The 13,162-nt window shown below is 39.5% G+C and overlaps 1 protein-coding gene across 1 annotated transcript; it reads right to left on the reverse strand.

The window, feature by feature from the left end:
- Positions 1-2,892: 2,892 nt before the first annotated feature.
- Positions 2,893-4,572, reverse strand: LOC115672183 (dof zinc finger protein DOF2.4-like). Its single transcript, XM_030593960.2, has 2 exons — positions 4,344-4,572; positions 2,893-4,176 (listed from the first exon to the last, which is right to left on the reverse strand). Exons 1-2 carry the CDS (start codon positions 4,392-4,394, stop codon positions 3,226-3,228), a joined length of 1,002 nt encoding a protein of 333 aa, XP_030449820.1. The 5' UTR covers positions 4,395-4,572; the 3' UTR covers positions 2,893-3,225.
- Positions 4,573-13,162: the final 8,590 nt, after the last annotated feature.

Genomic DNA, 13,162 nt, shown 5'->3' on the forward strand with positions numbered 1-13,162 from the left:
GTGTAAAATGGTGAGCAACCGATCAAATCAATTTTAGGACGTACTGGTTCGGTTCTAGATTCCAAGAACATCGAATTTGAGCCAGCCCCCTAAGAACTAGTTCTAACCTAGTCTTTTTTTTTCGCTTCAAAAGAACAAAACCTTGAACTTTGGTTTTAGAATTTTGACTTAGAATCTGTTTTGGTGGTTTCTCTTATTGATGTTTAATCTCGTCTAACGTTGGTGTTAGACTTGGTTTGGGTCAATTTGAAAAAAATACACATATGAATTGTCTTTTTCCTAAAAAGGGTCGATTCCTATTCCGCCTATAACCAACCAGCTGCGAAATCAATCAGGTAGGTTCAGATTCTAAATTCCTCGGAGCAGAGTCCCAAAAATTGACCCACTAGGCTATGCTTATCCTTTTGTAATGCTTTTCTTCTTCTAGATAACGAATACAATGATCACTTAATAAACGATGTAAAATCTCAATAAAATTTGCAAAAAATTTTCTCTTTCCCAAACTGATAAATCAATAATAGAGAAATCTCGTTTCAAACTCAATCTATATAAACCTACTTAATCATGACGATTGATCACGTTCCTCTCATTGGGAGCGCCCGCGAAATCATTGACCTCGGGGATGGCATTGCTTTTAAGTCTATATAACTATCGCTAAAGAGAGAGATATAGTAGTAAGTTTTAAAAGAAAGTGAGATTGGATAACTTGAATGACAAAATTCACAAAAACAAAATGAAAAGAAAGATGATTGGTGGCAACTGACAAATTTGGCGTCTTTTGAGGCGCTTGTCTTGCGAAATCAAAAGACTCTTGGTCTCTTTCTCTCTCTCTTTCTCTCGCGGTCCCGAAATCTTAATCTCGAACCCAACACCAGGCCACCAACCACAATCAAATAGAAGTCCCCACAAAATTATTGCAGAATCATTCCCTTTTCCAAAATCCATGTCCTAAGAATCTTACTCAACATCTTAACCACACATTAATATATATGGTTGTCACACAACTGTACAGAACCAACGTGAAGATGCTGAAGTCTAGGCGGATCTTCTTTTTTGAATTTGCAGAGAAAAATGAGGAATCTCGGAATGAGAGCCGTCCCTCAGGGGGATAAAGAGAGGAAAAAAAGAACGTCGTTGTGGGCACAACGAGGCTAAAGCTGTAACTGCACTTTCTTCTTCTGTTTTCATAGACGTCCAATTGCTTTAGCCCATGAGAGAGAGAGAGAGAGTAATTTGGACTCTACTTCGATATCCATTCTAGTTGTCAAGGTCGAATTATTCCGGTATCTTGTCCGGTCGAGATCAACTTGTTAATACCTTGCTGGGCTCGCTAGCCTGATCGAACTTCTACTAGCTTTTCAAGAGAATTTAATAGTTATAACATAGACGTGGGATTCCTAGCAATTACATATGTATCAACATATATATCATATATAATATATATATATATAGAGAGAGATATCATCAAGCTTTCTAAAGTCAAGCTTGAGCTCCAACTTCTTCATGAATTGATTGTAAATGAGTTTAGTTGACTTCGAGGGTTGAGTTTTTAGAGCCAAGTATACGAGTTGGGTTTCTAGTATCAGATGTGCGAGTTGAGTCAGGCTTGAGCTTGAGCTTGAGCTTGGCACTGGTACCGGCTGGACTTGACTTGATTATGTCCCTATATCTTTTCTCACCGTAAAGCGAAGATAATAATTTTTGCAAATCTCTTAAGATGATGGACGTGTATCTGCTAGAGATCCCATTTTTGTATCCTAATGATGCAAATGTTCACCTTAAGCAGGTAATACTAACATCATGATCCAAGTAAGATGCGGGATAAAATGGTGATGCACCTAATCCACACATATAAATATGTCCGTTAACTAACAATTAAATTAACTCCTAAATCAACAACTTCACGGTACTTATTGTTGTAGCTTTAGAATGATGTCCCTCTCGCCATTTTGGTTTCTACTTTCAGGTTTGGCTATCAAAAGATATGCCTGTATGCCTCATGCATATACAACCAGAATGTATTCCCATTGCGGCTGAAGGGATTGCAGTGAGAAATTTTCACTAAACAAATGATATCCATGAGAGACCAGCAAAAATATACACAGCGTCTGGTGGTCAGAGTTTGCCCAAAAAAGTGGCTTCTCAAGCTGATAGTATATAGCTGAAAAAAGCTGATAGTAAATTAGTTAAGTTATCAGTAATCACACATGTAATTGGATAGAAACTTGGTCGGTTGTCGATAACTTTAAGAAGCGGCAAAACTTAGACGTTAACGCTGCTATGACCCAGAACGCCAAAAGTTTGACAGATTGGGATTGTCAGTTGGAAATTTGTTCCTGTAGTGTAAACCCTTTCAGAAGATGAGTCCATATTGTATACATACGTCTTTAAATTCAAGTCAAGCCTTACTCACGAAAAGCGAGATTTAAATGAGTAATTACGATACGAATTACATAGACTCCAGGAGCAAAGGCACAATGGCAGAAGGAAGAGGCTAAAATCTGGTAGAAAGATGGAGTCCTTGTAATATAAGGAGCCATATAGGCAATGAGGATTCAAATTCATCTTGAATGAGCTCTGATATACTTTCAAAATGCTGATCCATACTAAAACACAAGTAAGTGTTTTGCATATGGCCGTCAATTCGTGGACGTTGCTTTGAGATGCATTCTTCCAACTTCACTTGTCAATATGATTTCTGAAGATGTGTCACATACAACTACTGAGCTGCAGATTCTAACGTTAGAACTCTTGTGTCACTCAAAATAAGAAAACATATAAGTTAGAACTCCCAAAGAACATCTACTCACAGTAAACAAATGTTAATAGTAAGACATTGCCCAGCCAATCGTCACAAAATTAAAGAACGAAAGAAAAATTTGATAATGGAGATTGGCCAGCGAAATATGCATTCAAAAGTCTCTCGGAACATAATATGATCACAACTTGGCAAAGTCATACACAGTCTTTATGGTGAGAAGGTGACAAAGTTCAAACCTAACAAAAACAACAAAAGAAACAAAAGAAACCAAAAAGCAAAAAAAACCAAAGAGACAGATATTTCTAGGGTTTCATCTTTAAGAGCAGTCAGCAACCATCTTCACTAAATATTTCTAGGGTTTCATTCTAAGTTTGAAGAATCGGTTGAGATGACCAAAAATATGAAACAAAGGAGGAGAAATATGAAAGCTTCAAAAAGAGAGGATCAAAGTAACCATGACATCTCTATAAGGGGTTGCGGGTGGAAGAAGAGCTGAAACCAGAAAGATCCGTCCATGCGCTGGCACTGCTCAAGAAGGAATTATTTTCGTGGTTAATCCCGAAAAACTGCCTCGAAAAATGCTGATTGTTGTCTTCCATTTTCACCGACGAGGAGAGATGAGCAATTAGCCCAGCTGATGAAGGCGGTGCATTAGGTCTCACACTAAGAGCTCTGAATGACTCAAACCCACCTTCAGATGGGTACAATCCCAGGTTTGGATCCAACCCACCCGAGGAGAAAAACTGCTGTGCTTGGCCCAAGCGCCACCGCTCTAAAGCTCCGCCATCACAGGCGCTCACCGACTGGAAATTCAAGTCTCCTAGTGGTGGAGGTACTCCAGTATTATAATTAAGTCCAGCCCCAGCTGATAAACTCAAGTTATCAGGAAGATAGTGCAAAGGAGCCATGAAGCGGCCGAACGGCGGGAGCTGCGTTCCGACCCCTGATATTTCAGTGGCGTCAACCCTGGCCCCTCCGTTTGAGGTCGGTACGCAAGTAGAGCCTGATCTCGGAGTTGTGATTTGCCGATGGCCGCTACTTGCCGCAGATTTCGAGCTCCCCGATTTGCTCCTCTTGTTGTTTCTCCTGCAACCGCCTCCAACAGGGACATTTCTTAACGCTCCTCCTCGCGTCCAGTACCTTCTGCAGGTCTTGCAGAAGTGTCTCGGCTGGGTGAGGCTGTAGTTGTTGAAGTAGCAGAACTTCGTGTTGGTCGATTCGCATCGAGGGCACTTCAGTGGCCCCTCTGGCATCGGTATGTTGGCCAGGCGGGCCTGGTCGGCCATCAAACGGGGCCTGATCGAGCTGGCGCCACCGCTGCCACCATGAGGTTGTGGCGGCGATGGCAGCGGAAGAGGAGGCAGGAGCTGAGGATTTGTGCTGGAGTTTCCAGTTTGGTGATGATCTGTTTGTTGCTGGAGAAGAACAAGAAGAAAGCAAAGATCAAATATCTGGTATATTCAGCAAAGAAGACTAGCAAAAGCGGGGAGAATATCTTTTTCCTTTGAAGTTTTTTCTTGCTTTTTCGGCTGAGAAAGCATGAAAGAAAGACAATCCATGGAGCGTATAAGAAAACCCTCACCTGTTGCCAGTTGGATGGATCAAGATAAGATGGGAGAGATGGAAAATCCATGGCTTGTGCGATGATGCTCTTTCTTTTTAGTAAAGGTCGCAATGGGGGCTTCTTGAGGGAATAGTGGAGAATCACATCAACAAAGAGAGACTTGCAGAAGGGAGAGAATTGAATAAGGAGCAAAATATTAAAGGAGGGAACTTTTATGTGTGCTGTATTTACATGGAATATATTTGTTTTGTCCTTGCCACTTCTCACTAGCTTAAGACACTTTCTAGGGTTTAAAGGGACAAATATTCCTTCTTCCTTAACGTATAAGCATCTTTCTTTTTGTCCCAAAAGAAGAGAAAAAGTTTAGCAACCCTCAATCCTACACGAAAATTGGATTTAGAACGAAATAAATTTGCACGAGCCTTCCACTGAAATCTTACCATCTTTAAATCTACCAAATGATAAAACACATTATAGGGCAAAAAAGAAAGAAAAAAACATCATCTCTTTCTATAAGTCTCCATGTTCAATCATAAAAATCAACGTAGCCACCATCACCTCTTTGTACCCACCGCCTCTCCAATCACCGACTTCTGCTTCACAACGTTTAAGCTGCGTAAATGATAAACAACACGAATAGATCAATTCACGAACACGCACAAAGGCGCATAATCGCTTATAGCGACATTTTCAAGCAAACTCTCTCGGATGTATTCTTAAAGTATATGACGAAAGCTGTATGGCGCATCGAACAAAATAAAAATAAATCCGCTCTAAATCTTAGGTAATCCAAATTTAACACTAAGTAGCACATAAAATTTGGAAAATAAAGAAATGAGCTAGAGCAAAGAGAAAATTAGCCAAAAAAAATTAGAAGAGCGACTTGAAAATCATGAAAACGACGGATTTTGAGGCCCGAAATGATGGCGAACGCAAGTCCCCTGTTTTGGACATTTGGACGTTATGTAGTGCCCAGAACAAGCTTTCCAAGTAGGTACTATGAGCACAGTAACTCTTCCTAAATCAGTAGTTATGGCGTGTTCATCGAACACAGTGGGAATTCTTGATCCAAAACTGCCTTTCAATTTTCATAAGCAGCCGTGTCCACACCAACCACCTTAGGCGGCTTTATGTTCTCTAACATCGAGTTCCACCACTACTCTCTCTCTCTCTCTCTCTCTCTCTCTCTCTCTCTCTCTTCGTTTTAAATTTGGAATGCTCATCACGATCGCTTAGAGATGCCTCTGTCCACATCGCTCCGCCCACCAAAACCTCCGATATAGACCCAGTTGCTGCCAACCAGTGGGGAGATATTACGAGAGGGAGAGGGACAGATCTAAGAGAGACGGAGAGAGGTGGCTGTGAGGGGGATCGATCTGAACTTGATGGGCCAACAGCAACGAGCCGCAGCGTGACATAGCGGTGCCATAGCACAGTGGCCAATGGCCATGGCGGTTTTGCTGTGGACGATCAGAGATTCAAGGGATGGGGGAGCGGGAGAAAGAGAAGGGATTAGGGTTGTGTTATGTTTAGGTTATTCAAGCGTATGTTGAAATGACTATTGGAAAATCGAAGGAAACATCTAGAGATAGAGTCATACGTTCACCTAAAGTTTTGCCTAAAAGCTTGAGTTTAGTGAATGTGCTGATTGTATCTCATATCACAAGGGAAAATTGTTCAAAAAGAATTAAACGTATTGAACGACCATGATTTTGCTATGAGTGCGTATATGCTTTTTCTCACCAAAGACGTCCTTTTATTATCTAAGCCTTTAGGATCTCAGTTCCACATCCTAAGATTTGTTCCTGCTTTGGACCTACTCCTAAAGTTTTAGACGTGTGCCTCATGGGCTAGCATTTATTTGTGGTAACAGTTTCAGGGGAAAATTACTTAATCAGTCCTAGACCTACTATATGAATGCCAATTCAGTTTTAAATTTTATAATTTTGCCAATTTGTTCTAAACCTTTGTGCGAAATTCTAAGATAGTTATTCCGGTCAATTTTCGACAGAAATCTCTAATCTAGTAGTCTAGTCATCATGAGCTGTCCTACGTGGCATACTGTCATGCTAGTGATTTTCGACGAAAATTGATTAGAAGGACTACATTGAAATTATGTTCAAAGGTTTTGGATTAATTTGGCAAAATTGAAAAGTCTAGAGCTGAATTGACATCCACACAATAGGTTTAGGACTGATTAGATAATTTTTCCACAGATTTAGGACTCATGCTAACTGATTCACCACGCATGTCAATTTTCTTCTGCCACATGTTTGGCTACAATCCCATGACTTTTGTATTTTAGGGAGATGTTTAACTAGAAAATAACGGTTTCCCACACTTTTCTCGTACTTTTAATTGACTTGGCATCATTCCAACCACTTTTGCCACATGTATGCTAGCCACATGTGCCACGTGTTCAGCCATGATCCCCATATCATGAGATTCTAGGGTCGCGGCCTAATCGCCTCTACTTCTGTTTTTGCATGTGGGTATCGTCATAAATGGTCAACCCTAATCTTGCACACGTCAAACCTCCTGCTGGCCAATCTCATGCCAACCACAACTTGGTACCATAATTTCCATAGCATCATATAATTCGAAAGCCGATATCTTGCTCGATATGGTCGGGTGACTCACAAAGCCAATGTCTCTCTCAAAATGGCCAATACCAATTTTGCTTTTTTGTGTGTGTGTGTGTGTCAACAATTCCCCTTGAAATTCAATTGTATGAGAAATGTAATTGACTCATGCAATTGAACGTTTCTAGCCTCCTAGAATTTTTTTTTCTCTCAAAGGGCATTGAGGCTTCGGCCCACACCGAAACTCTTTGTCAACCATATCTCACGAAGGCCAACTGATCATTTGCTCATTCGATTCTCGTTCTTCTTCTTCCACTTTGACTTCGCTTCCTGATCGACCTTTCTCCCCACTATGGTTCTGAGACGGTATTGAGCAGGTTTTGTCACTTCTCTTTCCTGTTCTCCGCCGTATCGGACTTCTATGTTCGTTCGGTCTCGGTTTTGTCCTTTTCCACATTGTTTTCCACCAGCTGAGATGTTGGTATTTTGCTTTGGCACTTTTTTCTTTTTCATCATGGCCAACTTCCTTTGCATTTTCCGCTTCTGGGTCTTGGTCAAACCTGTCGTGCGCTTGAAAGGACTAAACTGCTGCTTGGGTCTTGCCTTGAACCACTCACCCATAGGTGGATGTGTAGTTTATCTTAACCATCCTGGATGGAACATTAGCCTTTTGATTCACGACTAAGACCTGCCTCCATCATCGTGGCTCCAGGACGCCCTTGAGCTACACTTAGATAATAGAGCCTTGAGAAGACACTCTTCGGAGGCCCTCCTCCATGGCCATTCGTACTCGGCGGATACCAATCCCTTCAAGTCTTGCAGTGCAGGTAAGAACACGAACCTCTATTTGGAATGGTATATTTTTCGCGATAGCTAGCCATTACCCATTTCCGGCGATCACCAACGTTCACCAGAAGTAGGTCCTCATCTACACCCATTTTTTCTGGTCCCTTTGCAACAAATTTCAATGGTCCTCCTTGAATTGCTCCCTGTTTCACCTTTCTGAATATAATACAAATTTTAGTGTCGGGGTCCCGAGAATGGTTCCACCTACAATGTATCCTATTCGTCATTTCCTCAGTCGTTGGTATCTTATGACGCTCGGGCAATTGTATTTGCCTATCTTTTAGCTACATGTCAGAAATTTGATCGGCTTTAGAAACATGAGAAAAAAAAGTTCTGGCTATTCTTGGCCTTCGGCGTTACTGTTTCTTTTGCCTGGTTTGGCCTAAGTGCTGAGCAGTCACACGATTTACCAACATTCAAATTTGCTGCTGCTACTTGACATTCTTCTTCCTCTTCTAAATCAACCACAATAGCAAAAAAACCCTCAGCTATGAAATGATGGTAGTTTCTTTCATTATCTTCTTCTTTAATCAACTGCTCATATTTGGCAATATGAGTTGCCTAGTGCAACCAATCCATAGTCTCTCGTCCTTCAAGTTTCTCCCTTAGATGGAAATGCATGCCATCACATACTAGATCAGCATACCTGGCCTCGGGAAAAGAGATAGAATAGCGAATCCTAATTTGTTTAAACCTGTTAACAGATTCTTCTACCGATTCATTAGTACCCTGCGCATTCTTGCCAGATCGGCAACCAAAATTTTCAGGTTTTGTCTTATAAAGGTTAAAGTGGAACTGTTATTCCATCTTTTGCCGTGTATGAATAGAGTTCGATAGCAAATTAGAATTCCAAGAGAAAGCAGGAAAAGTACCGAAAAAGTCCTCAAGCTAATTGCACTATGCCATTTAAGTTATAAACATTTCAATTGTACCAATTGAGTCCTAAATCTTTTGATGATTTGCCAATATAGTCCATCCAGTCAATTTAAGTCGGAAATTACTAACACGAACATCGGCCGTCCTACGTGGCAAGACCGGTACTGACTTGGACAAATTTTACAAAATTTTTCTCAATTTTTAAATTTTTTTTGAATTTTTTCATCTTCTTTCTTTTCTTTTCTCTTTTCTTTTCTTTCTTTGTTTTTTTTTAAAAACTCTAGGCCGGCGAAGGCCAGCAACCCTCTCTTGGTCTGTGGGCAGGGGCACGAGCCCCTCGCCTACCAACAAGCAGGAGGTGTTTGCCCTTGCTTGGATCTACTTGAGGGCTTGATGCCCTCGCTTGTGGCCGGCAAGGACGCAGAGGCCCTCACCTGTGGCTGGTGAGGGTTGTTGGCCCTTGCCTGTGCCCAGCGATGATCGGCTGGCGATCTTTCTGTTCCATAGTTGGGAAGAAAAAAGAAAGGAAAGAAAAGAAGAAAAAAAAAACAAAAAAGTAATTAGAAAATTTTCAAAAATTATATAAAAAAATTATCAACGTTAGCGCCAGCCATATCATGACGACTTAACGGCGTCCATGTCAGCGATTTCTTGTCAAAATTGCTCAGATGAACTACATTAACAAATCGTCAAAATATTTATGACTAAATTGACACAATTGAAAGATGAAAGACTAAATTGACCAAGTGCACTAGGTTTTAAATCTTTGATACTATTCCCAGAGAAAACTGCTTTTGTCAATGACAACGAAAACAACCTTGACTCCTGGAAGCCGGCACCGGCCGCTTCCTCACTTTCCGCCACAACCCTATTTTATGGTAGATTTCAAGTAAAAGCAGTATAATAAGGAATCTTGTACCCTCGAGGGAATTGTACTGCCGAACCCACCTTGTCCGTAGTTTTGGTTATGGGTTGACATTCCTAATGCATAACTTTGACCAAATTCTAGCTTTCGCAATTATTGAACATTTCCATGCTAAAGGTCAGGACTTGCTCTTAGCTGACCAACCCGTCTACCTGGTTCTACCAACCCCTTGTCTAAACTGATTGTTGACCAAACCTTCCCCACCTTACTAAAAATGCTTTAACCAACTATTTTGGATCATTATATGAATCAGAAAGAATAGGTTTTTAGCAATTCGGACATTATTTTTAGGAATACACCTTGAATGTCATGTATGCTATGATCCATTTCCACTCTGAGTCTCACCAGGCGCAAAATGTGTTTCCGCCAAACTTTGCCAAATGGATGTCATCCCCCTCAAGGAAGACTTCCTAAAGATCATGCTCAAATTGGGCAAATGTAATCCTTGTATTATAGATCAGACCATTAACAGCTCAGAAAGGAGCATGAACTAAGCTTATGAGTGACTCTCTGAGTTTAAACCCCAGAGCACAAACTCAAAACAAACTCAGAAGAGTGAGAGTTTGGTAAAAATAATGGAAATACTTGCAATTTGGTTAAGTGTGTGTCCCTCTTCTCTCCGAAGATGTTCTTTTTTATAATCATAAATCTCTAAAATCTCAGTTCGACGTTCTAAGACTTGTTCCCATGTTTAGGACATGTTCCCCAAGTTTTAGATGTGTCCTTCATGAGCTGGCATCAGAATACGGTAATAGGTTTGACTTCATGCTAACCGCTCCTTCACATACGTCAGTGTGCTCGTGCCACATGTCTAACGACAATCTCCATCATGCCTATATTTGATGGGTCAGTTTTACCAAAAGATAACTGTTCTTGCACTTTTCTCGGACTTCTAATCAGCTTGGCACCATGCCAGCTACTTCTACCACGTGTGAGCCAGCCACTTCTGCCACATGTATGTTGGTCATCTTGGCCACATGTTTGACCATATTACTCGTACCTCGAGATTCAAGAGTTGTGTTTTCCCTATCAGCATCATTGCAAATGGCCAATGCCGATCTCGCACGTGCCAAAGCGATGCCAATCACAACCTGATTTCGATACAATTATATAACTATAAAGCAGATATCATACTCTATATGGTCAATTCTTCACAAAGCCAATGTCTTTCTAATTCATGTTTTGATCAATTTTAGGTGTCCACGATAAGATAATAAACAAAATATATTAAGAAAATGTAAGTCATCGGCGCATTAATGATAATAAAACAAATGGAATGGGTGGAATGGGGGTCCGGACCAAGTGAACCTTTATAGTCAATGCGGTCTTCTTCCTTCTCCGCTCTTTTTATTTATCTTTGTATTGTTTGTTATTTCATTTATTTTATCTAACTTTTTGCATGGGAATGGAATCATAGCAAGCGCGAATATCCACGCTCCCTCGGAGTGCGTGTTGACGGATGCTCCAAGTCCAACAAATCCCCAATGAAAGAAATGAGTGAGGGGGAAATTGTCTAAAAAATTCTAAATATACTTTTATCAATTCAATTTTAAACATTTTAATTATGTCAATTGAGTTTTAAATGTTTTTACGTTTTGTCAATTGAGTTAATCCAATCAATTTTGGCCGGAAATCAATGACGTGGACGCGGATCGTTTTACGTGGCGTGGGGCTAACATGAATATTTTTTATAATATTTTAATACTTTTTAAAAAATTATTTATTTGTTTTTCTTTTGTTTCTTTTTTTTCTTCCCTTCTTCCTCTAGCCGGTCGTGAAGGGAAGAAAAAAAAAGAGAAAATAAAGGAAAATAAAGGGTTAATACCACTAAAAATCTTAAAATGGTACACTTGTGACAAATTTATCCCAAACTAATTTTTTGACCACGAAAAACCCCAAACTGGTACACCCGTGAAAATTTTACTCCGAACTAATTTTTTGACCGCGAAAAACTCCAAACTGGTACACCTATGACAATTTTACCCCGAACTAATTTTTTGACCACAAAAAATCCAAAACTGGTACACCTATGACAAATTTACTCTCTGTTAGTTTCCGTTAAATTTTACTTTCAAATTGCTGAGTTTGATGACACGTGGTAGTTGACGGGTGTACCAATTTGGGGTTTTATCCATTTGTTTGTCACAAGTTTACGAATTTGTGGTTTTTATGATATTAATCCAATTTAACGAAGGGTAAATTTGTCACAAATGTACCAATTTGGGATTTTTGGTGGTAAAAAAAATTGTTCTGGATAAAATTGTCATAGGTGTACCAGTTTGGGGATTTTTGTAGTCAAAAAATTAGTTTGGGGCAAATTTGCCACATGTATACTAGTTTGGGGTTTTTGATGGTCAAAAAATTAATTCTGGGTAAAATTGTCATAGGTGTACCGGTTTGGGGTTTTTTATGATATTAACCAAAAAAATAAAAGAAAATAAAAAAATAAAAAAATTATTAAAATTTATCCATCTTAGTGTTTGCGCCACATAGGACGGCTTGCGTCTATATCAGCGATTTCCGGTCAAAATTGGCTAGATGAATTCAATTAACAAAACGTGAAAATGTTTAGGATTCAACTAGCATAATTAAAAAGTTTATAACTGAATTGACAAAAGTGTAATAGATTTAGGACTTTTACGACAATTTTGCCAAGGACGGAACATACCTACATGCTCTAAAGAGCTTGCGACTCTTCTTTTTATGCGACAATTGCTATTTAATTATTTCTTAACGAAATTGGAGGGAGAAAAAGGGCTCTTCATTTGGACATATAGAGAACAAGTACTTGGATTTTTAATTTGAATTTTGTACACGAAAGGTATTTTCCAATTAATGGATTTGACTATTCGCTCTGTGCCCACCACAATGGTGCCAATCTCTTTATTTTGACTTTACTTCAAATTTGCTTGTGTAGGTTTACTTGTACTCATAATTTGCTCGGCCTAATTCCAAAAAAAAAGTATCAATTTTAGGTCAAGTGACAATTCTAACCCGAATTTTTTTTTGTCTCGTAAAAAAAGACCAACTTTAGATCTAGTGACAATTATGGTCCCAAGTTTTTTTGTCTCATAAAAAATCATCAATTTTCATTTAAATCCCAAATCTAGCCTCCCTTGACTTAGAACCATTGATTATCCAACTTGACTATTCCACCTTAGCAATAATCCACGTGGCTTACTAAGTGAATTTAAAGCACTATTCATTGTCTTCTTCTCTGAGCCACAGCTTGAAGAATAACGGCAAAACTGTTCGTTTCTTTCACTTCACCGATAAGTAAAAAAGATCTCCAAATTGAATCTCTCTAGTCAGGCTTTATTATTTTGCCGTAATCTGAAGTTGTAGATCACTGCCCGCCGACAAATGCCATGGACGAGATTTGCCAAGTTCACGACCATAACCTTTTTTTCTCAAATAGGGTGACTTCAGAGAGAGAATTAACGGGGGGCCAAATTTGGGATAATGATGAAAGTTTGTGATTTTTTACGAGACAAAAAAAAGTTAGGGTAAGAATTGTCACTCGATCTAAAGTTGGTGCTTTTTTTATGAGACAAAAAAAAATTGGGAGCAGAATTATCACTCGACCTAAAGTTTGTGTTTTTTTTTTT

Source organism: Syzygium oleosum, unplaced genomic scaffold (assembly GCF_021117445.2).
Source record: "Syzygium oleosum isolate NSW1041296 unplaced genomic scaffold, Sole_v2.1 Sole_v2.12, whole genome shotgun sequence".
Classification (NCBI taxonomy): Eukaryota; Viridiplantae; Streptophyta; class Magnoliopsida; order Myrtales; family Myrtaceae; genus Syzygium; species Syzygium oleosum.